The 25576-nt window shown below is 45.0% G+C and overlaps 1 protein-coding gene across 2 annotated transcripts in view; it reads right to left on the bottom strand.

Moving 5' to 3' along the window:
* The window catches only part of LOC138304340 (zinc finger protein 468-like), a 127309-nt gene that overhangs the window by 22279 nt on the left and 79454 nt on the right, over positions 1-25576 (bottom strand). For both annotated transcript variants that reach the window (XM_069244309.1, XM_069244308.1), the window contains exon 9: positions 18825-18917. In XM_069244309.1, the coding sequence (XP_069100410.1) occupies positions 18825-18917 (93 nt within the window). The remainder of the gene's footprint in view (positions 1-18824; positions 18918-25576) is intronic.

The raw sequence follows: 25576 nt of genomic DNA, 5'->3' as shown, positions 1-25576 counted from the left end.
ATCTTGGACCAACTTTAGGGAGCTCCAATGTGCATGTGCTTAAAAAGAACCCAAAGCATTAATATACAACAAAACTAAAAACGGGGCCATAATACATCTCTGTCTTAGCCCGTGGGTGACTGGAATGGGGGCCGTCAGATTACCCCCTTGGGAATACCGCACTCTCATGATGCAAATATTTCAGAACAGCCAAGAGAGGAGGATGAATGCCTGCTAAAGTCATGATGTCCCAAAGTTTTTCTCTGTCCATTAAGTGAAAGGCAGAGGAGAGGTCCATAAAAGCCATGTGAATGGCACATCCCTTAGCATTTACATATTTTCCTGTGATTAGGGAAAGATTAGGTGTTTGTTCTATCGTACCCCTTACTTGGGCAAAACCCACATTGGACAGAGAAATAGGACTTTCATTTGAAGGAACATTTTTGTCCCCTTTTTTGTAAATTGGGACTACAACTGACTGCTTCCAGGACTCCAAGTCACCCCCCCAGATATCAGGGACCTAAATACATTTGTCAGAAAAGGGGCCCACAACTCACGGTTGTGTTTAAAGAATTCACATGGGACCCCATCTGGTCCTGAAGCTTTTCCTGTCGCTGAGCGTAAAATTGCTAGTCGTACTTCCCCCACTGAAATAGAGTTACTAAGGTGGTGATTCTCCCGCCGCCCGCCAAGCGGGAACCGCCAGAAAACCGTACCGCGGTCAAAAGACCGCGGCGGTCATTCTGGGTTTCCCACTGGGCTGGCGGGCGACCGCCAAAAGGCCGCCCGCCAGCCCAGCAGGAAACACCCTTCCACGAGGAAGCCGGCTCCGAATGGAGCCGGCGGAGTGGAAGGGGTGCGACGGGTGAAGTAGCACCCGTCGCAAATTTCAGTGTCTGCTAAGCAGACACTGAAATTCTAAGTGGGGCCCTGTTAGGGGGCCCCTGCAGTGCCCATGCCATTGGCATGGGCACTGCAGGGGCCCCAAGGGGCCCCACGACACCCGTTCCCGCCAGCCTGGTTCTGGCGGTCAAAACCGCCAGAACCAGGCTGGCGGGAAGGGGGTCAGAATCCCCCATGGCGGCGCTGCCTGCACCGCCGCCATGGAGGATTCTGCAGCCCAGGGGAAAACCGGCAGGAAACCGCCGGTTTCCCTTTTCTGACCGCGGCGAATGGGCCTGGATGCACCGCCAGCCTGTTGGTGGTGCATCCGCGGTCCCCTACCCTGGCGGTCTCGGACCGCCAGGGTAGGAATGACCCCCTAAATTCTTTGAGTTCCCTCGGCGAAATAGGGAAGTCCGGATGGGATTGACTGTTCTGCATTAAATATTTTGGGAAAACCCACTCCTGATCCGACATGCAACAATCCATCCCTGAAGGGTTATTTCCTGCGAAAAAAGGTCTATTTACGACTTCCCAAAATAATCTACTGTCTTTCAAAACGGCCACTTGTTCCAATCCTTCCCATGCATTTTCTCTAATCTCCCTCTTACTATTCTCGATAGCTGCTCTATAGTTTCATCTGGCCATTCATACTGCAATTAAATCCTGTGGCAACATTTGTATAACTTGTTTTAAAACCTTTAAAGACTTAGTGCATTTAGAATCGAACCAAGCATGAGGGGGTTTCACCTTCCGTGGGTTCTCTATCAGCAAGGGAGTCTAAAATGAAAGCACAGATTTTTGTAAAGTTAGAACAAACAATATCTGGTTTAGGGGCGTCCATTAAACAAAAATTCACATCTCTAGAATACATCCCAACCAACTCCCCCAATATTTTATTGGCTTCAAAATATTGCCATTTTCTACGGGCCCTCTTGTTTATCGTAAACATTGGTGATGGGTTTTCCCCTTTAATCTGAGGAGCCCTCCAAACGCTAGTTAACTCGATCAAAAAACAGTAAGGATCACTCCACGGGGAATGACACACCTCATACTTTCCCATACACTGCAACAGGTCTTCTGACAGAAGCCAGTAGAATATGGTCAATTACGGTCCTCTTACCTCTCCCTACAAAAGTTGGATTAAGAGAAGCATTTCCCTTAGTTTGCTCTAATGCAAAATACATATCATTAACCAGCATTATCCTAGTTAATACTTTCACATAAGCCATATGCTGAAAGTGGCTTATATGATCCCCCTGCCCATTTACAATCCCACAGACTCCACTATCATTCTAACATCATTTAGCTATGTTAAAGTCTCCTGCACATATTAAAGAAGCACTAGGATCTTCCTCCATCATTTCACTAAGCAATGTTTCTAGCTGTTCGACAATATCTACCCGCTGACGCCCAAAAACGTACAGAAAAAACTGATAAGCAAAATACTAAACAGTGAAGTTTGTAATAACTTTAGGAGTTGATACTGCAAGTTTGAGAAGACTTCCTTAATTTTAAGGTTCCCTACTGCCTGGAGGTGTGTTTTTTGAATTGGGCCGGGCTCCTCGCTGCACGGGAAACGTAACTGTATCTGGAGCGAGAGAGGACTTCCTGGCGGTGCTTGCGGCAGAAAGGCTGCCAACGCTTCCCTTGCACCAGAAGTTATGTTTTTTAAATCGGGCCGGGCTCTTTGCTGCGTGGGACGCAACCAGGCACGTGACCCGGGCCTACACTAGACTGGGTTCGTCATCACCCGAAAGATGCAAGGCCCCTTCCCTTTGGTCCTGTTTCCGCTGGCTCATTTTACGAAGTATGTCACTTATAGATAGGGCTGGGGTTGGAGAGCAGAGTGGGACCATGAGCAAACAGAGGATGGCTGCAGCAATCCCCCTGTAGCTGGCTCCCAAAAACAAGATCCCTCCTTAGATTCCTTTTTAGTATGGGCCATCGGTGTTGTATCGAAAGAAATTGAACTGGCTGAAAGGCGCCTTTAGCTTGACATAGAGGATAATATTGGGTGAGCAAACGTATCTCTTATTTCTCCAGCAACTGACTCTATAATTAATCCAGTGGTGGACAATACAACTATGCAGCGCCCTGAATCTCTAATCCTGATATCAGCCGGGCCAGTAGATCACAGGTTAGCTACTGTTGCTCCAGACATTTCTCTTGATCCTGCTTTAAATAGTAGTATGGCAGATCATTCACGTATAGCAGGGTCATATCTGCATGTATGTCCACACATGTAATATAATGCACCCTGCCTTAGGGCCACAAGATCCATTGTAAGAGTGACTTACAGATATTTCAGGCTGTATGCTGTGTCATGTTTTCACTTTTTAGAGCACCTTGTCATGCAGCCTGCAGTGGCAGTGTTTGGTGCTGGGGTCCTTAGAGTGGAACAAGTTATGCTGCAGCTCTTAGGGACCCTCTTTAGTACCTATGCCCTAGGTACCAGAGGTACCACGTACTAGGGACTTACAGAGGTGCTAGAGGTCTGGCCACCTGGGGACCAAGTGACCAGTGGTCTTGTTTTTGGGGACGGAACACTGGCACTGGGGACCTGGTTAGCAGGAACCCAGTGCTCTCCAGTCAAAGTTGCATCAAAAACCAGGCAAAAAGTGTGGGGGGGGCTACTGCAACCAAAACCCATCTTCCTATAGTTACTACAGTGAAGTGTTATGAACTCGGTGTGCTATGTATATATGAATGTACTTAAAATCCAAACGCTTTGTGCCTAGATCACATCGAGGTGAGAACGGCACATGTGAGTCTACAGCACTACAAGCTGAAAAATGATTCTATAAGGAAATTATTGTTTACCATTTTCACTGTGTGTTGCTGTAGATCCAGTGCTGTGCATAAACTAAAGGGCAGTACCCCTCCCTAATGTGATGGCTTGCAAACAGAAGCAGGAGATACTTGGAATAGTGTTTTAAGTAGCATTTGTCAGACCTGTACCTCTTGATGGGCTCAGATTGTCCACACAGTAATAGTGAACATGTGTGTAGAGTCCAGTGTGCGTTTGACATTAGTATAGCAAATATGAATACATTTCACAACCCACCTGCTTTACCCAACTTGATAGATGGGTTTGCCTTGGAGAGAATGTGCAAATGCAACAAAGAGTTCCAAATAGCAATTTAAGACTCTTGTAACAGTCAAAGTTGCGGTGTTCTCTCAGTCATTGTTTGTGTTTGCATAAAAAAATAGGTAGTCAAGGAACTGGTTAACATGAAATGATGATATTACTTTTAGTGAGAATCTAGGGCCAGATGTATAAATAACTGGTTGTAAATACTGACTGCAAATTGCTTCTAGTATTTTTGGAATGAGGAAAGAATTTTAAGTACCGACCTACTGTACTACATGGTTAGTTCATAAAATTCTTAATCATAGTAGATCACTATCTGACTTACCTCATGAATATTTATCAGGTCACAAATTGTGGCTCCATATGATTGGAGACCATCAGAAAGATGGTGGTTTGCTCTGCTCAGCAGATGAATATTTCTGCAATTGCTTTTAAATAAACCAGTCATATTTATATATGCAGTCTTTTCTCCACAAAGAAAATGGGGCAGCATTTAAAAACTGTTTTTTTAAAGTTGGTTCAAGAGTTGACATTGGTCTCTCGGACCACTGCCTAACCTCTAACAAAGTTTAATTAATTTACAATGATGAATGGGTACCAACAGGGGCCTTCCATTTTGCAAAAGCATTACCACCTCCTTTGAAGTGTTAGTAAGTTTTCAAAGTTTTACGATGGCTTTCGGTCGTACAACATTGATTCATAAAATACAGATTTGGTATTTGCAAGGGATGCCTACAACACACCCCTTTCAGGTGCCGACCTAGTATCCATTGGGAATCCCACTTTAGGAGAATCCTAAAATGGGATTTGTGTATAGAAATCATTAGAGCATTTGTGACTGTTAAAAGGCTTAATACATCTGGCACCTAGGACGAGTTCTAAGGACAGCCTTATGCTTCAGTACACGATTAAAGGTTTCTGCCATTGATTAAGGCTTGAGGTTCACTTACCCTACCAAGTGAAATGACAGCAACAAGGAAAACCACCTTCGGTGACAGAATATGCAAGATGCATTAGTCTAGTAAGGACAACGTTAAAGTCCCATGATACAGACCTGCGGTTTTCTTTGATGAATTAGATTTCTCTTTAAAGGATCTCCATGAATGCCTTAACTACACCAATTTTTAAAATGTGTATCCTGGTGCATTGTGGGCTTCAGGTGAGGGGTCACAAGTCCCATCGATACCAAGCCTCTTCTATGAAGAAGAACATCTTGCAATATCCAAGCCCAACACTAGGCGGCAGGAGTAGGTATAACATATGGGTGGTCAGAGACCGCCAGGGGTAATGTGGCATCCGTACCGCCAACAGGCTGGCGGTACGGAGGCCCCTAATACGACCGCGGCGGTAGCGCCGCGGTCGCACCGCCGGGGCCGACGGTTTCCCGCCGTTTTAGCCCCGGCGGTGATAATCCGCCAGGGCAGCGCTGCAAGCAGCGCTGCCCTGGGGATTATGACACCCCTACCACCAGCCTGTTGCCGGCGGTTTGCACCGCCAGGAAGAGGCTGGCGGTAAGGGGTGTCCTGGGGCCCCCTAACAGGGCCCCGGCCAGCTTTTCACTGTCTGCATAGCAGACAGTGAAAAGCGCGATGGGTGCAACTGCACCCGTCGCACGGCCGCAACACCGCCGGCTCCATTAGGAGCCGGCTCCTATGTTGCGGCCTCATCCCCGCCCGCCCAGCGGGAATGTCATAATGGGGGCCACGTGAGTGCGGCTGCATTGGCGGCCGCACGGCGGTTACCGCCTGGCGGGCGGCGGTATCCGCCCACCAAGGTCGTAATGACCCCCATGATCTACAGCAGCACATGTTGTAAACCAGACTTTACTGCACATATCAGAATTTCACCTAATTATAGAAAAGCTCTGTGCCGCCGATGAGAGATAAGTCTCTCGTTCAAACATATAATTTCCATTCACATTCCACGTTAGTACCCTAGTATGGGCATCTTGGAATAAAAACAAGAGAAAAACAACTTTGATAATCATCCGTAGTAAAACACAAAATATGTATTTGCTTTTCGTATTTTTACTGACCACCACACTCCCATCAACAACTGTGCTCTCTGACACTTTCTCTTCATTCACGAAGCTCCTGAGGGAAATCACCCACTAATTTGCTGTTTATCCGTCAGCCATCATGGCACACAACTGTCCAGATAACAGGAATAAAGGCTATTCTTTCCATCACACCTACTATACAAACACACTTCCAAATTATTCCTGTCGTATCCACCAAAGGCTGAGACATTCCATTATAGAATCAGAAATTATTTCATCTCCAAAAAGAGAAATAGCAAGTTGCACCTATTACTCTACATTGAGATCCATTCTCCTGTTCCATCTATTTAGATTCTCTTGAGTCTTAACCCGAGAAGAACAAAAACAAGTACAATTGTTATAGGGTGTTTTCAGTTTGATGGGCTCTTCAAGAAAAGTTCTAGCACCAATGCCCGGAATACGGAGCACATCTGTTGCAGCCGCCACCTACTCTCGACTGCTCAAACATGAAAAGTTATTCCTTCCAATAAAAGTGGTTTCAAGAGATGAGCCTGAGATGAGCCTCTTCAAACAGAAAATTGCCAATGACTGTCAGTATGTCGGAGTTTCTTGCTTGCTTGTGTGCCCCTATATTTTGAAAAAGGGTTATCGGTGTGCTCTTTGGATTTGACAGTCTATTTGCCAATATACCAGCACCGGACGTGCTTTCTAAGAAACATTGGATTGTAGATTTACATACAACTCAGTCTTCAGATTTCTCCTGTACATGCAAGACTAGCAGATTGTTTCCATGGAGCTGATTTTCGAGGTCTACCAGCTACCACAACACATCTTTAGTCAAATGCTTAGTGACCCTATAAACATTTACTTCAGCTACTGCAGTTTTCTGCTCAATGTCAATAGGTAACTCAACAGGTAACAATGCACCCAAAAGTCAAAGCAATTTTACGCACAGCACCATATATTTTTATGTTAGCAACGTGCACTGCTTTTATATCTATGAGAGCAGGATTTATGATCTCTGATAGTATCGTGATGTATACCTGTATGGTGAGGTTCAAAGGTGTTCTGAACACTCAACTTAGCATGTTTTGATGTTGGGGTCATATTGATAGTTATATGATGTAACTGAATAATCTCTTCTTCTGCAGTGCCTATCACCATCTCTTTCCCAATAATATCACTCCATAAAAGAGTGAGGGGGGTTGGCAAATGAACTAATATTGGTCTTAGAGATGGAGCTAGTGTCATTTCTAGCACTTGAAATACTCATCAGTGAGAAATACAGTTTGTGCCAACTTTGGAAGTGCTTAGAGACCTATCTGAAGACCACTATTAGATTTGTTTGTATTTTTATTTGATTTTTAAACAGGAAACAATCTTTTGCATCGAGTTCATAATCATCATGAATTACATTTAACTATATAGTGAAGCCTATTCTCCTCCCTGGTTACATTCTTCTGAGTACATTTCGTCACATCCAGAGGGTACACTGGGACACACAGTAGTCATTTTGGTGTGGACATTGCATTTTCATCAGTCACATCCCATTTGTAATATTCACACCAGGGGCCCCAAATCTTATCATATTTCTTCGGACAGCCTCTAGTTTTGTATGTAACCTTTTCCGCCTCCATATATAAATCCATCCCCCTTCTCCATTTATCCAGGGTTGGTGGCTCAGGTGCATCCCATCTTCGGGCTATATTTTTTTTGCAACTACCAGACCAAGATTGCAAAACATCAGCGGCACTCTCGGGATGTCTATGTTTGTGGGGATGCCGAAGAGCACGTACTTGGGGTATGCCTGCAGGGGTGCATTAAGGATCTTGCCTAGCTCATCTATTATTTATTCCCGGTATTGGCGGATATTAAGACAGTCCCACAGTATGTGTGAGAATGTACCTTCTTCTTCACTGCATCTCAGGCATTTTGGCGACTTGGCTCCCTCAACTTTATGTGATCTAACTCAATAATAATAGATTCTACGTAGAATTTTAAATTGTATGAGTCTCAACCTTGATTTGATCTCTACCTCTCTTGGATTACAACCACCTCCCAGTCTGTGTCATTCAGGTTTCAGAGTTCACTTTCCCTCTAAATTCTTCAGATTATCAGGTGTGTTATTACTTATGATCTTATCCATGTATGAGACCGCTTTTTCCAGTATTTCCATCTAGAGCAACCTTCCTTCTAAGGTGGTGTATTCTGAAATGTCTGTCACATGTATTCACTCAGCACGCCATATGTGTCTCAATTGCAAGTACTTATAATATTGCATTGCATGGAGTTGGTAATCTCGCTGGAGGGAGATAAAAAGGATTAGTTCTCCACCACGAGAAGGTCCCCTAATTTGGATATTCCTAAAAGATCATAAGACTTGAAAAACTCTATCTTTCTGATTTCTTAAATCTCTGTCCTGTCCACAGTGGGGGCTCCCGGTATATCTTGTCGCCCAGCTTTCGTGCACATTGGTTTTAATCCAGGCTCCAATTGCCACCTGTGTTGCTGGTAATAATTTCCTCCAACCCCGACCTCCATACAGATAGTGCAAGTAGGATCTTGTGTGTAACTGAAGCAGTTCGAGAACTTTGGGCAGTGCGATCATCTTGAACGTCACTGTTATACTCATCAGTGTGGGCAGCAATTTCCCCCATCTGTCCACGTCTGTTTGGAACTCTGCCTAAAGTGACAAACATGGCAAGATATTTAAACCAATCCTTCATTATACATAGTTGTCAGGGTAGATCTTCTAGTTCTGTCTCTACTTCAATTGGGTAGAGACCTGACGTATCCCCTTTTATGGTGTATCCTGAGTAGGCCCCGTAGTCACTGAACACTTGTAGTATCGCTGGTATGGTCTCTTTGGGGCGGGTGACACAGAGAAGGATATAATGAAATCCTCTCATCTCCATCCATTGCCTCCTCTGCTCGGAAGCCTCTGATTACCTAGTGGACTCCACTATTAGATAATAGCTTTCTGTTAACCCTATGTCTGTCTTTATGGCTGTGCCCTGGCTTCCTTAGTGGTTCTACTAGTTACCTGCCAGCAACCAACTTTCTTAAAACAGGCATGCTTGAGCCCAGGGCTAGTTGTCAGCCCCTCAATTGTTCTCAGAGAGTGAGTGTTTCGAAACACTGATAGAGACAGACTGAGCTAGAGGCAAATGAAAAGGAGGGGCGACTGCTTTGCTCATGAGATGGCAATCATAGTTGCTGTGCAGAGATAAAATGTGGCAAAATGACAATTCGAAATTTCTGAGAGTCAACTTTTTTTACTTGCAAGACAGCTCCTGCCCCATCAGATCCAAGAACTTAGTGTTCAGCTGTTGGCAACCTTCAGAATGAGCCATGCCAGAACTGGTCGTCAATGTCCACTTTAATGCCAACACTGACATACACCTTAAGACTCATGGGAGGGCAAATCACAGGAGGTCTCGCGACCAGCACCGGGGTCCTTAAAGAAGAAGCGTTTACCATCATTCAAACTGTCCAGGGTAGCAAGTGGAATAAAGTACAAATACCAAAATCGTTGGTGCATGCACCCGAGTGTTAAAAGTTGTTGGATGTAGGTAATTTTATGCACCATCTTGAAGAGGTACAGACAGAGGAAAATCGGGATGATTGATCCCCCCACATGCAGACATCGAGGAAAAGGGTTAATTTCTCTTTATAAAAGGATTTTTCTTTAACAATTTCTGAATTTCGCTCATTGTTGAGCTGCCAACCATTGTATTCACCCACTGCAGCTACGATTTCTCTTACAGTTTACAGGGTCCACTGCTGCCACAATTGCTCACATTCCTTGAAGTGTCCTTTGCCAAGTCATCTATTCTCACCACCCGAAACTGCTTGGTCTCCTCCTCCGGCAGCTCCTACTTGCACTCCAGACAATGGCGATTAGGTAGTCTCTCTCCGCACTGCCATCCTGCCAGGAGCTTCACAGCGGTTCCCTGATGCCAGTCATGGTTCTGCTTCAACATCGGTCTAAACCCACAAACCACTGCCAAGATCCAAAATTAATATCAGTCACAAGTGAGAGCTCTATAACCAGAGTAGGTAAAGGATTCAGTTTCCATTTCATCAGGGCACCAGTAACACCTGCAACATGGGGTGGGGGATGATTGTGAAGGATTTAATCGTGCAGTACTGCACTCATGGAGATGTGGAAGAGCAGGGAGTGTTCATACCCCTGCAGCAGCTGCATTCAGCTGGCTGCCATCTTTCCTCTTAGATAATTAAAGTCCCCAAGAAAGTGTAGCTCAGGAGTTTCCAACTTAGGTCCATGCCAGAATTTCAATATAACCACTGACTATGTAAACACGTTTTATTTAGAATTGCTTTATTTAAATTTATTTACACCAACATACTGAAAAGCTGGCATGGTGGAAGGACCCTCCTGAACCTGTGATGCACGCGTGTGCTGTACTAAGGTATGGTGATCATATGCATTGTTGCAAAACTACTGCCCTGATTCTGAGTATGAAAAATCATCCAATCCAGTCTGACATGCAGACTTCAACTCCATCACACATTTAAGTTCTCCATGTAATACTTCCTGGCCACGCAGTCATGTTCCTCAGACCTAGGATCTGCCTCACGTTATTGGACCTGAGCTCCACTACCAAACAATCACCTGGAATTAGACTTCACCATTAATTATGTTGTTTTGGGGGGCATAACTGCATCAGAGATCACAATTTTGGATGAGGGACATTCCTCAAGAGATAGATACCTTCTTGTGGGAGCCCACACTAAAAGCAAAAGAGCACTCTTGGATGTCCACATATAGAGCTACAATACAGATCCTTGGTGGAGTGCACAGCACAATCGACATAGCTATGTCTGAGTTGGGCAGTGTTCCTTGATATTTCTTAGGTCAATTTCATGCAGACTGGCTTAATCTAGGGGACACCCTGAACATTTGGGCCCTCTTCGAAGAAGAGGGTGGGTGTTATGCTGTTGCTCACAGAAAGGGCCACTGTAATTGGAATATAATCTTTCTTGGCCTTCCCTTCTGATGTTATATCACTCTGTAGGCCATTTGGGAGCCTCCGAAGCTTCACTCACTTTAAGACTTTGTGCAAGCTTGTCCAGTCATTTCTGACCCTGTAGCTCTCACAGTTAGTACGAACCAACATTGGCCTACCGCAATCATCTCCAATCCTAGGGCACTGCTGCTATGTGCCCAAGAACATACCACCTTGTTAATGCGAGTTCTGAATTATAACCCATCCTGTATGAAACTCATCCCCTCGCATGGTTCAGAAATACCACAACATGACACACTCATTTGTATTATGTTTCTATAAATTCTGAAACACAGTTTTCATTACATGCAATGCATCAAACTGAACATGCACCCCCACTTTAATATTACATGTTTCAATGTACCAAATAGGATGTCCTTTGAGTGCCTAAATTGTGGCTTGTGATACATGCAGTAATGTGACAAGGCCCCATCCTCTTAAACCTTTGGCAATGTACCAATTCATAAACCTTACACATTTCTGCTGAACACACACACCAGCAAGCCTGGAAAAGTCTTACACCTTCATGCACCTTGAACCTCACAAATAAACAATCTGACACCCTACATCCAACATGTATCAGTTCAGCACTGATTTCCTACAGATCTTACCATGAGAAAATAGTGCTTTCAAAAAGTCAGGACCGAGTTCTGCATAGAACCTGTGATTTGAAATCAGACGCAAACTGTTTGCAGTTGACACTGAGTCCCAGTGTAATTTGTGAGGTACCCATGATTTGAAATTGTGTACAAAATTCAAATTAAATTCGGCACATATAAATGACCATGAAAGCATGAACAAAGAAGAAAAAAAAGACAACAGTACATATTTACAAAGACATTGCAATCAAAACTTACAGTTATTAATTATAATTAATAGCTCATTGAGTAATACATACGGTCATTCATAAATATATAAAATGAATAATAAAATACATTAAAAACTCATACTTTTCCTGGAATTGATGCACTGATTTAAAAAGGTGGCAGTATAAAAACAAATATCTGCCGATTGCAGATTAAAAATTAAAGCCATGGCATGTTTAACTGTACGTGTTCCGTATTTAACAAACAGAGGTTTCAAAAATACTATACGAAAACATGTATACAGTTTACAGAACAGCAGAAGGTGCACAGTGCTCTGTGTAGATACATTATCGCACCTACATGGCCCATTCGGGTGTTTCTTAATGTTTGGATGGGCTACTAAACAATGTGCCATCCCAAATCTTAGTCTGGTTAGCACAAATTTATGTGAATTCCTAGTCACCATAGTTAGGTAAGATGGAAAACCCTCCATTAGATTGTATCTATTATAAAAAATGACGGAAGACAATGATCCGGCTATGGTTGTTCGTTTCCTTTCTGCATAAGTTAGAAATATACTTTTAATTTCTGATTTGGAGATCGTGGTTGCTGCACTAGGATTATTTAAAATATTCAGATTAAAAATGTCTGAGAAACAGACAACAACATACTTAACCCAGGGAATATTTCGATATTTATCCAAACGTAAGCAATCCTCAGCAATAGTTCTGTTAAGTAGCTTCTCATCGCCAAGCCAGAAAGACCGCCAGATCATCAATGGTCTAAGTGATATCAGGTCAGTTAAATAATTAATGGCTAATTCGCGGTGGCTTAATTCAGTTGAGGCAGAGATGGGCAAAAACAGGAGCTTTTTTAAAAACATATTTTCCTCCAACTGTAAGTTGTAGGTACAGCTATAACCCCATACTCCTGCCCCATATAGAGCAATAGTCACACATCTTGCTTGGTAAATCTTGAGCATATCCCTGGTTCGACGATCCCCAACTTTTGCAGCAAATCTATAAATACCATAAGCATTTTTTGCCATTTTATTCCGGATGTTATTAAATTCATTGTTCCATTTCCTGTCGTTAGAGAAGGTAATACCTAGGTAACAAAATTTATCCACCTGTTGCACCTTTTCGCCGTCTATAAAAAAGGCATTTAACGTTTTGGCTTTAGCTCCGCAGGTCATGGTATGCGTTTTTCCCTTATTAATTACTAGTTTTCTATCTTTAATAAAGGAGGAAAAACTATCCATTAGTCGTTGTAATCCAACAGGTGTTCGAGAGAGTAAAACAGCGTCGTCGGCATATAGTAACACCGGCACCGGAACACCGTTGATCTGAGGAGCATCAGCATTAACCATTTTTAAAATATCATCAATTCCATTAATAAATAAAATAAATAAAAGAGGTGCCAAAACACAACCCTGTCTAATTCCTCGTGTAACACAGATTTTTGGAGTACATTCTCCTCTGGTTCCAAAACGTACGTTGGTTTTCAATTTCTCGTATAACCTAGCGAGGAAAAAGATTATGCCTTCTGGGGCTCCTAAATTTAACAGAGTTGGCCATAAAATGGAATGATCTACCATATCGAATGCGCTGCTCAGGTCAGCAAAACAAAGATACAGGGAACCGGGTTTCGCTTCAGTATACTTCCCGATCAGTAGATCAAGATTGATGCACTGGTCGAGCGTACCTCGTCCCTTCCTAAAACCATACTGGCTATCAATCAATCAATCAGCCCATTCCTCTAATCTTACTAACATCACTCTACTCATAACCTTGACTGAAGAGTCAAGGAGAGAGATCGGGCGGTAATTCTTAGCGTCTGATCTACTTCCCTTTTTATGAATTGGCACAATGATTGATTCACCCCAAGTTACAGGGGCCTCGGCACACACAGCAACATTAAAAACAATGGTTAAAAGGGGGCCCCAGACATCTGGCGCAGCTTTATAAACGTCTATAGGTACCCCGTCCGGGCCCTGAGCTTTCCCTCCTTTGCTAGCCCGTATACCATATTTGACCTCACTAACGGATATATCCAAAGGCAGAGTAGGCCACTTATTGGGACTAGGATCATTGACTTTATCAGAGTCAAAAATGCTGGAGAAATGTGCAATCCAACCCTCGCTAGAAACATTAGAAGTCAACTGTGGTGTTTTTTCATCCCTTAGAAAAGGCGAGTTGACCGTGGCCCAGAATAATGTACAATTTGATAATTCAGCAGCTTGGTTGAGGGAATCCCAAGCCTGTTGCTGCAGTTCACCCTTCCTCTGTTTGAGCGCACATTTATATTCCATTCTTAATTTATTTACCAGTTTTTTGTCCCTGGGTCTCGCTGCTAAAGCCTGCTTGAGGCCAGTTAGTGCGGAAGTGCAAAGGTGATTAAACCATCTCGGTCCGTTCCTACTTTGCCTACTATTGCGACTCGTAAACTTGGCATAAATAGCTTTATTAATTTGGTTAAAACAATATAAAACCCTCTCAGAGTCAGAACTATTTTTTAAAATAGAAGCAATGTCCAGCAGGCTCTCATTAATTATGGAGCTAGTTAAATCATCGGCTCTTTCACCAATCCATCTTAGCCTTACACCGTTAGTCCTATGTGGTTCTACATTAGAAATAATAATTCCCACATCCACCGGACTACCGACCCAAAGGGTAGTGTCCAGAATAATACGGTTGTGGTCACTTAGGGTAGTTACTTCAATTCTTGGTGGATCACAGTAGGAACTAATATTAGAAGAAGTGATCACATGGTCAATGACCGAGCTGGTGTGCCAATTTTTAAAAGTGGGAATGGGTAAACCATTAACATCTTTACAGCACTGCACTATTTCCAGGTCATAGCAGCCCATGAACTTATGCAGTGCTTCCCCATAACTGTTATGTCCAAAATGCGGGACATCCCAGCCGGCACTGTTAGTAACCCCACAAACCCTTTGTGTAGACAAATCGCACAAAGTAGTATTGAAGTCCCCTACCCAGATGAAGTCAAATACAACATTCTGTTCCAGACATAGATTTTCGACAGCGCCGGCTAAGTCTGTTACTACTTTGACCCGGGTAACATCAAAAATGTTATTATAATAGTTAATCAATAAAACATTATGGTCTTTGTCATCCACAAGCCAGAGGATCTGCACAAGGTCCCCTACAGGTATATACTTTTTAACCACAATAGGACGACAGATCGTTACAAGTATAAGGAGACCGCCTTTCGCTCTACCTATACCACCTCCCAACACCGGTAAATTGTAAGAAACGAATCCCTCATAGTTAACTTCATCTTTACACCATGTTTCTTGAAGACATAAAATGTCATGGGCATTAACAAACGTTAACCATCCCGGATCCCTCTCCTTCGATTTCAGCCCTGCCACATTCCAACAAACAATAGTAGTGGTATCCTTACCCCTAACACAATTACTATCAGGCACCATACCATTGTTTCGTCCCCAATTCGCATTCTGGTTTGAATTGCTTATGTCCCCACAATCAGGCGGAGCCCTTATATCCACCGCCAATTCAATTTCTGTGTTGTTGGGCATCTCTTGGGCCATGGTATTGTCTATACCAATACCAATATCCACACAGGGAATAATAATCACCTGGGGTAAGAACTGCCCTCCCTCATTAAGTCAATCATTTGCATCCAGAGAACTTAGGGGTTGAAACCTGTTTTGCATTGAAATATCAGGGTATAGCCTGTGTGTAGCAGGGCATAATCTACTTCCTCTACTCCCATAAGGGGCATTATTATGATGGCTGTAAAAGAAAGCAAGCGAGCGGGCACACACATTATTATCAGTAATTGGTAATGAGGCAGCTCTTAATAATACAGTGGCAGCATGTTGAGGGTGTTTAATATTTATAATGACACAGTCACCACTAAAACTTTTCTTAGAGCTCCCTATCCAATTTACCATTCTGGTAGTCAGAACTTGATTTGAGAGTTCAGTTGGGAACCCACAATGCCTGTGCATCCAGGAAACAGTTTTATTTTTTAAAGACTCGTGGGTTTCCTGATGATTCCCCTTTGCAACAGGGGGAACATTAGCTAAAACTACCACATATGGTGCGCAGTCAGGAGGGAGATTAATGGCGCGCCTTCGCCTTACCTCAGTCCAGTCCTCTTTTCTATCAGGTATTAAAACAACCTGGCTATCATTACAGGCTAAGGACTGTGCTGTCGGGTAGTTCTGTACAACACTCCTTCTAATATCTAAACCTGTAACATCACCGGGAGGAGCAACCTGAGTATCAGGATTGCTTATTGTTATTGGGGCTGACACACTATCTGCTTCCACCAGTGTTTTTTTGAGGAGATCGCCTAATCTATTAACCTCCGCGGTTAGCTGATCAATTTTTACCATAAGAGGTTTGACAATACCCTTAATCTTTAAGTCAATAATACTTACTAAGTTTTTTGTTTTTTCTGCATCTAGTTTAACGTCGTCGATATTTGCCGTATTATCCTCATCGGGATTCTTGAGGGGGCTAACTAATCTTTTTTTTGCGGGCCGAGCACCCCCACGTTTAGTCTGGGTCTTTCTACATGCTCTAACCACTCTAGATAGTGGGGTGGGTGGATGTTGCACTGTGGGATCAGTGGAAACCTCTAGATCGGCTAAGGTAGAAGTATTCTGCGTAATCATTTCCCTATCAGGAACACCGGAATTAGTGCAGACACTACTACTGTCATCCAGAACCAATGGAGCAGGTGAAAGTTGCACACTAGATAATGGGGGGGGGGGGCTGCTAAGCCCTAGGGATTGTCTCCTCTCACAATTAATTTTACTAACAATCTTCACTAAATAATTATCCAATGTCTGGGGTATAGAGGGGACTTTTTGCTTTGACATGCTTAACAGTCACAGATTATCACTTTAAAATCGAATAAGGCTTTCCCTAATTACACACAAATAAAAGATAATAAGGGCTGCTTGAAAACAAAATGTGATATACACAACCTACATACAGTCCAAAAAAAAAAAAAAAAAAAAAAAAAAAAAAAAAAAACACTTAATGAACTCTCACAGTGTACAGGTATACAGGTCTACAGGTCTACAGGTCACAAAGGTCAGCAGCCTGTATAAACCAGAACCTTGTCACGAACTGTCCGCCCTTTATCCGGGCTTCGTCCTGGGCGCAGCTGTAGGCTACCTGCAATATAGGGAGTCAACAACCAATGGGCAGATGGACGGCTGAGACTCCCCATGCGCTCCCCATGCGCTCCTGGGAGCTGTAGTCCCGTGTAGCGCCTCACCAGCTCCTTCCCAGCAGTCTCCAACAAACGCAGCCCCTCCAGGGACTACGGCGACACAGGTATCGAGATGCCTCCAAAGCGCTCTGTCCTTTGCCGCCCACCTCGGCCGCTTCCTCACTCTATGCGGCTGTCTCGACAGTACACAAACACAAACACCGACAGAGCCCGCTCTCGACGGCACACAAACACCGACCGAGCCCGTCGCACAGACACCGAAAGACACCAAAAGAGCCCGTTCTCGGCAGTATACAACACTGACAGAGCCCCTTGCTCTGCTCCGTCTTTGCTCCGTCTTTGCCTCCACACCTCGTCACTGTCTCGCTTCCCCTGTTTCTAAAGTGGCAATGGGTTGAACTTATTAAATGTTGCTTTCATCATAACAACGATGTTTAGTTTAGCTCTCCGGCTTTATATGCATAGTAGAGCACCCGGCCCTGGTTGGCTGTTTTGAAATGCTGCCGCCTCGTGTGCCCCAAACACCGGTCCCTCAGGTGCTTGTCCAGCTCGCGGGACCGGACAGTGGCGGGGGCACCGTCTCTCCTCCCTCCGTCCCGGCTGCAGGGTTACCGACCGCGTGGTGCTTTACCTTCGGCGTGAGGAAGACGGCTCCAGTACGGGCGCTCGGTGTCTGCGAGCAGGCTGATGCTTGTCTCGGAAATCAAGCACCGTGACGTCCGCGCCTCCAGGCGGCTCCAGTCCTCGCCGCTTCGTAAGAACTCCTCTTCCCGCACGCTGCTCGTCAGCGCACACAAGACTCGACCTGACCCTCTTCCGCGCGCCTCGCGCTCCTTCCACGAGTGACGTCTCACGTTGCCGAGATTCCCGGAAGTACCAAGTCTCCCCGGAAGTACCAAGTCATTGTTCACAAGATTTCAGATTTAGGACGGTACTCACAATGAAGCAGTGAGTCTACATGACACACACTACTCCAATTTTCTTGCTTCACTATGCACCATTATTTTATTATACACATTTATAAAGCACCCACACTATTGTGAGGGATATCAGAGCACGGGGATTGGGGGAGGAGAAAAACGGAGTCAACAGAATGGATCCATTATTGGCAGAAGGTGGAGTGCTGGATATCACTTGGATTCACAGGCAGAGGGGAACAAATGAGTTTTCTATTCTTTTTCATACTTGATGTTGTCGGTTCCTGTCGTCAAAAAAATCAGTAAACGTTCCAGAGAATCGAGTGTCACGTATGTAGCGATCTTACAGTGTAGACATTGTAGCACGTTGTATGGAGTGGTAGTAGGCCTAAAGGATGGAAGCTCCAGGGATCGTGTTCAATATGAAACACACCCTCAATGCTTTACACTGGCTCACTATTGCAAGCAGGATCCAATTCAAGATGCTCTTTATCACTTAAAGGTATTCAATGTATCCCTGCTTCTCACTTCCATACATTGTCACCCCATCCTCATGTACTTACTCAGATTTTTCTTAGAAAATGCACTTATCAAACCACATTTCCAAGTTGTCAGATTGGGAGGTAAATCTATCTTCAGGCTCAGTAAAATTCTGGAAATCACTGTGCAGACACGGGGTGGTGCTTAGCTGTTGTGCTCCAGCTGCTGTGCCATTTACTAAATAAGTGAGGTTTTATGATTATACTTAGACAATAGACGGCACAGCTAATAACCAGGAGGTCCTGTTGGTTTACAAACATTACATACTGTGGATTTGTGGGACAGGCATCCATTTGAAAATGCCATCCCCTAATGTTACTTAAACATGCTTGATTTACTCACTTGTTTGAATGTCAAAATGTTCTATTCTCTCGCTGTCTTGAAGGTCCATTGACTCAACCTCGTCCTCTTCTTTTATGAGCACTGAAACAATTTCTGGAAAACGAATAGGTCATGACATGAACATGAACATCGAGATTTATAATGGTTCTGTGACATTACAACGCTGCCAATTAGCACGTATGCCTTTAGCACCAGGTAAGTATAATTACGATGTTTTATATATATATATATATATATATATATATACATATATATATATACATATATATATATATACACATATATATATATATAGTGTGTATATTAATGAATAATCTTTATTTTGATTATAAATATACTCATAAAAGCATCAAAACACATAATACATACACTACATAAAAACATCATTTAAAATACAGTACAAAAGATAAAATGGCACTGCCAACTCACTAGGCTTGACATTTTAAAAGAGCAGCAACGAGTCAATTACGATAAAAACCCAAATTTCATAATTTTGTTCCAATAAAGTGTACTCTTCGGGAAATGGCAAACTGCCATAGCCACAATAGCCTATTTGTAGGTAAAGGAAATCAGGACGGAATTGACAAAAGCTCTTTGCTGTAAGTGTAGGCAGCTCCTTAACAAGCTTTCTAGCAGAGCATTTCAGCAGCTGCGGGCTATAAAATAGATCATATATGTAATATTTAATGGGGAAGGTGGGGAAGGGAGACCCCAAACTCCCCTTTTTTATTTACCTTTAACACCTATCCCTAAACCCTAAAAATATTCTTACCACCCAGTACCGCTACCCCACTAAACCTCCAAAATACCCTTATCACCCAATACCCCTACCCACCCCTAAACCCTAAAAACAGCCTTACCACCCAATACCCTTATCCACCCCTAAACCCTAAAAACGCTTTTACCACCCAATTCTCTTATTCACCTCTAAACACTACTCTAAACACTACTCACCCGCGAGGGTCTCAAGGCGCTGGAGGGTGGGGGGGGGGGGGGCTACTGCTGCTCGAAAACCCATGTCTTGAGGCGTTTCCTAAAGGCGAGATGGTCCTGGGTAGTTCTCAGGTGTGCGGGGAGGGAGTTCCATGCTTTAGCTGCCAGGTAGGTGAAGGATCTTCCTCCTGTGGTGGTTCTGCGGATTCGTGGGACGGTGGCGAGGGCGAGGCTGGCTGAGCAGAGCTGACGGGTGGGCGTGTAGAACGAGAGGCGGCTGTTGAGGTATTCGGGGCCTATGTTGTGGAGTGCTTTGTGTGCGTGGGTGAGGAGCCTGAAGGTGATCCTCTTGTTGACGGGGGGCCAGTGCAGGTGTTTCAGGTGGGTGGATATGTGGCTGTGGCGAGGGATGTCAAGGATGAGGCGTGCGGAGGCGTTCTGTATGCGTTGTAGACGTTTCTGAAGCTTTGCGGTGGTACCTGTGTATAGGGTGTTTCCGTAGTCCAGACGGCTTGTGACGAGGGCATGGGTAACTGTCTTTCTGGTTTCGGCGGGGATCCATCGGAAGATTTTTCGGAGGGGGTGGAAGCATGATGAAGAGACGGCGTTGACTTGCTTGGACATTGTGAGGAGGGGGTCCAGGATGAATCCGAGGTTGCGTGCGTGGTCCGAGGGGGTTGGTGCGGTGCCCAGCGCCGTGGGCCACCAGGAGTCGTCCCAGGCGGATAGGGATTGTCTGAGGATGTGGACCTCCGTCTTGTCTGAATTCAGTTTTAGGGGGCTGAGCTTCATCCATTCCTCAACGTCTTTCATTCCTTCCTGTAGGTTGGTTTTGGCGGTGGTTGGGTCTTTGGTGAGGGAGAGTATCAGCTGGGTGTCGTCGGCGTAGGAGATGATGTTGATGTTATGTTTGTGTGCGATGGTGGCGAGGGGGCTCATGTAGATATTGAAGAGGGTTGGGCTGAGCGAGGATCCTTGGGGTACACCGCAGATGATCTTGGTGGGTTCTGAGCGGAAGGGAGGGAGGTGGACTCTCTGGGTTCTGTCGGAGAGGAACGAGATGATCCATTCTAGGGCCTGTCCTAGGATTCCAGTGGTGCAGAGGCGGGTTATTAGGGTGCGATGGCACGTTGTGTCAAAGGCAGCCGAGAGGTCCAGGAGGATGAGGGCGGTTGTTTCTCCGTTGTCCATCAGGGTCCTGATGTCGTCGGTGACTGCGATGAGGGCGGTTTCTGTGCTGTGGTTGGCTCGAAATCCAGATTGGGAAGGGTCGAGCGAGTTGTTAGCCTCGAGAAAAGTGGTCAGCTGCTTATTGACGGTCTTCTCGATGACCTTGGCTGGGAAGGGGAGAAGAGAGATGGGGCGGAAGTTCTTCAGGTCGTTGGGGTCAGCCGTGGGTTTTTTCAGGAGGACGTTGATTTCTGCATGTTTCCAGCTCTCGGGGAAGGTGGCTGATGTGAGCGAGCTGTTGATGATGTTCCGGAGATGGGGGGCGATGACGGAGTCAGCTTTGTTGAAGATGTGATGGGGGCAAGGGTCCGAGGGGGAGCCGGAGTGGATGGTGTTCATGATGCTTCTGGTCTCTTCTGAGCTGATAGGGGTCCAGGAGCTGAGTGTAGTGGTGGGGGCTGCTGGTTCGGTGGTAGGGGGCGGGGTCTGGGGTCCGAAGCTGTTGTGTAGATCTGCGATCTTTCGGTGGAAGAACGTGGCGAGGGAGTTGCAGAGTTCTTGTGAGGGTGTGATGTCGTTGGAGCTGGCGCTGGGGTTGGAGAGCTCTTTGACGATGTTGAATAGTTCCTTGCTGTTGTGGGTGTTGTTGTCAAGCCGCTCTTTGAATGAAGTCCTTTTGGTGGAGCGGATCAGCTGGTGGTGTTCACGGGTGGCACACTTGAGGGCTGTCATGTTTTCTGTGGTTCGTTCCCTGCGCCAGGTTTTTTTGAGGGTTCGGCAGTATTTCTTAGATTCTTTGAGGGCGTCCGTGAACCATGGGGGTTTCCTGATGCTGGTCCCGCTTGTTTTTTTTTTTGAGTGGGGCGAGGTTTTCGGCACAGTTGGTGATCCACTGTGTGAGACTGTGGGCAGAGGTGTTGGCGTCAGTGATGTTGGCTGGTGGGTTTTGGCTCAGTGTTGAGAGGAGCTGCTCTGTGGAGATTTTGTTCCAGCGTCTGCGGGGGGGTTTGTTGTGTGTGCTGGTGGTGAGTCTCCCGTTTGAAGGTGAAGTGGACGCATCTGTGGTCGGTCCAGTGTAGTTCGGAGGAGTGGCTGAAGGAGATGTGGTTGCTGGCGGAGAAGATGGGGTCGAGAGTGTGGCCAGCGGTGTGGGTGGGGGTGTTCACCAGTTGCTTGAGTCCGAGGTTAGCGAGGTTGTCGAGCAGGGTGGCGGTGTTGTTGTCGTTGTTTTTCTCCAGGTGGAAGTTCAGGTCCCCGAGGAGGATGTATTCTGGTAAGGCTAGGGCGTGCGGGCTGATGAAGTCTGTGATGGTTTCGCTGAATTGGGCGCGTGGGCCCGGGGGTCTGTAGACGAGTGTTCCTCTGAGGGTGGTTCTGGGGTCGGTGTGGATCTGGAAGTGTACGTGTTCGGCGGCGAGGGGGGTGTTTTCGGTGGTGGTCGTGATGTTGTTGGTGTTCCTGTAGATGATGGCGATTCCTCCTCTGGTTTGGTTGACACGGTCCTTCCGGGCGATTTTGTAGCCGTCGGGGATGGCTATGGCGATGTCTGGAGCCGAGGAGGCGTTCATCCAGGTTTCTGTGATGAAGGCGACGTCTGGTGCTGTTGTGTCCAGGAGGTCCCATAGTTCGATGGTGTGCTTGTGGACGGAGCGCGTGTTGAGGAGGATGCACTTGAGGTGGTTGTTGTTGCGAGAGCCGGTGGGTGGTCTGCAGGTTCGGCGGAATGTGTATTTGCAGGCTTGGCAGGTGAAGGGTCCATGGGTTCGTTTAGGGCTGGCTTGGTAGCAGGTGGCTGTTCGTCCGGTGTTGAGGGCGTAGAGGGAGGCGGCGTCGTATCTTAGTCGGGTGCTTTGAGTGTGGTGGGGGCCATGGGTGCTGGGGCTGGGCGCGGTCCAGGCTCGGATGGGGTCAGACAGGCTAAGAAGGGAGGGGGGAGGAGGGGTCAGCTGGGAGGGGGGAGAGAAGGAGAGCGAATGGGAGCAGGGGGGGCGGGCCGCAAGGGTGGTAGCGGCGCAAGGGTTGTAGTGGCGGGAAACCAAGCGCGAAAGAGGAGAGAGGAACAATAGCACCCTTCCTACCCAATTCCCACACCCACTTCTAAACCCTAAAAACACCCTTATCACCCAATTCTCCTACCCACTCCAAACCCTGCAAACACCCTTACAACCTAACTCAGTAACCCACCCATAAACCCTAAAAATACCCTTACTACCCTATACCCCTACCCACCCCTTAACCCTAAAATACCTTTACCCACCCCATAACCATAAAATAACCCTTACCACCAATACACTTACCCACTCATAAACCCTAAAAACACATTTACCACCCAATTCCCTTACCCACTCCTAAAACCTAAAAACACCCTTACCACCAAATTCCCTCACCCACCGCTAAACCCTAAAAATACTCTACAGCCCAATACCCATACCCACCCCATAACGCTAACAATACCATTACAACCTAATTTAGTAACCCACCCCTAAACCCTAAAAATACCCTTACTACCCTATACCCCTACCCATCCCTGGACCCTAAAATACCTTTACCCCTAACCAACCCTAAACAATGTAGCTATATATCACATTATCAAGAAGAACGCATCACTCTGTGAACTTTCTCAGTATCAATATTTTACTTGAGTTTCACAAATGCACCAGCAACGAGTCTCGATCTCTCAGGGTCTTTCTCACAGTAGATTTTATATATATATATATATATATATATATATATATATAAACAAAAGTTAAAAGGACGTTATAGTGAGGTTCACATTTTACACATTTTACACATACAAAACCACAGAAATTCAGCAGTTATCGTTATAAGTATGTTAAGAAACTAAAACTCATGTCCTAAAGTTAATTTACAGCACAAGTTATAATTTCTTCAGATAAGTATAACTATAACTGCTGAAACTCTATGGGTTTGTGTGTGTAAAATGTGAACCTAACTATAACGTCCCTGTAACCTTTGGCTTTTTTCAGTGAATTTATATGATTGTTTTTAATACTATTTTTTTTTTAATTATCATACATTAATCCAACTGTGGGCACCTGCAGCCAACCCTCCCGCATGCTCCCAACCCCACGCTGCGCATGGCCTTCAGCTGTGTGCAGCGGGGGGAGGGGGTTTGGCCACAGGCCATGAGTCCAACCTGTCACATGCAGCCAGCCCTACACTGCACACAGCCTTTGGCCGTGCATGGTGGGCTTTGGTGTATGAGTGGCACTGCTGGCGAGGTGTGATAGAGCCCACTAGGGTGAAATAGAAGAACTATTGTAATATCTTCCACAGGGACACCAAAAAAGAGGACAGGAAATAGTAGCATTTCAAATAATGCAATTAGATGTGTTACAGCTTGCAAAGCAGCAATGTTGGGTCAACACTAGTATAGTGATATGAAGACATGCACAGTTGAGCTGTTCAGGCTTTAAACAATTCTCCAGTAATTAGTAGCTTGAGCAGTCACTCTTTTGCCCACTGCGTCTAATTTTCTACTCTCTTTGTCTGGAGGAGGAGCATCCCCTGTAGATTGACTATTGGCACGTTTTTGCGCCACGCTTACCACTATGGAGTCAGATGGTAATTGTGTTCTTATAAAAGTTGGATAAGAGGGTGCAGCTTTGTATTTTTTAACCACCCCAGGTGTGATGATCCTTGCTTTGACAGGTTCTTTAAATATGTCAGTGGCATATCTAAACATGTCTGGAAGCACAGGGAAACATTGAGACTCTTGTGTGTACTTGTTTAAATATTTAAAAAAAAGTCCTCTTCAATTGGGTCTGTGTGTAACGGGACGCTGCTCTAGCTATTACTTGATTGTAAGCAGTGGTATCTTCAGGGGGAGATGGCCTAGCTGGATATAAATCTGGGCCATTGGATAAAATGGGATCAGGATCAAATGAATCCCATGATTCTGCATCCTGTTGAGCATCACTTAAATCATCCCTATGAGGTCATGAGGTGGTGGTGGGTTAGAAGGAAGTAAAGGAGAATGGAGTGGTGAAGGCGGAGTTTGTTCTGGAGCCTTGACCTTTTCCTTAGAGACTTTCTTAGGTGGAGGCCCAGCGTCCAAAGTCTCTTGAAATGTGAGTCTCCTCTTAACTGGCACAGAAGGAGAGGCTATAATCCTTCCTGTTCGTTTTTGTATTTGAAACTTGCGCTGTTTAGCATCCAATACTTCAAGTATCAACTATCACTTTAGTAACCCTCTTTTGATCTGAGTGGCCAAATGACACCATTGAGACCATAGGTATATTTAATAATTCTTTAGAAATAGATTTTGAAAAACCTAAGAAATTCACTGAAGAAACTTAAGGTTACAGGGACCTTATAGTTAGGAAATAGAATTAAAAAAACATATAAATTTACTTTAAAAACCAAAGGTTACAGGGATGTTATAGTTAGGGTCACATTTTACTCGCACAAAACCGGAGAAACTCACCAGTTATAGTTATCGCAATTAACTATAACTTGTGCCCTAAGGTAATTATAACTTGCACCCTCACCATCCACTGCTAATTACCCCAGATATTACAACACTGATGACATAATCTATGACATCAGTGATGACATCACTGTAACATTTTTAGTGAAATTATTGAGGAGAAAACTGTGCACTGCAGGGGCGTTAGTTATAGTTACCT

Source organism: Pleurodeles waltl, chromosome 7 (assembly GCF_031143425.1).
Source record: "Pleurodeles waltl isolate 20211129_DDA chromosome 7, aPleWal1.hap1.20221129, whole genome shotgun sequence".
NCBI classification, from domain to species: Eukaryota; Metazoa; Chordata; class Amphibia; order Caudata; family Salamandridae; genus Pleurodeles; species Pleurodeles waltl.
Note: the sequence above shows the minus strand (reverse complement) of the source record. Positions and strands in the feature narration are given on the sequence as shown.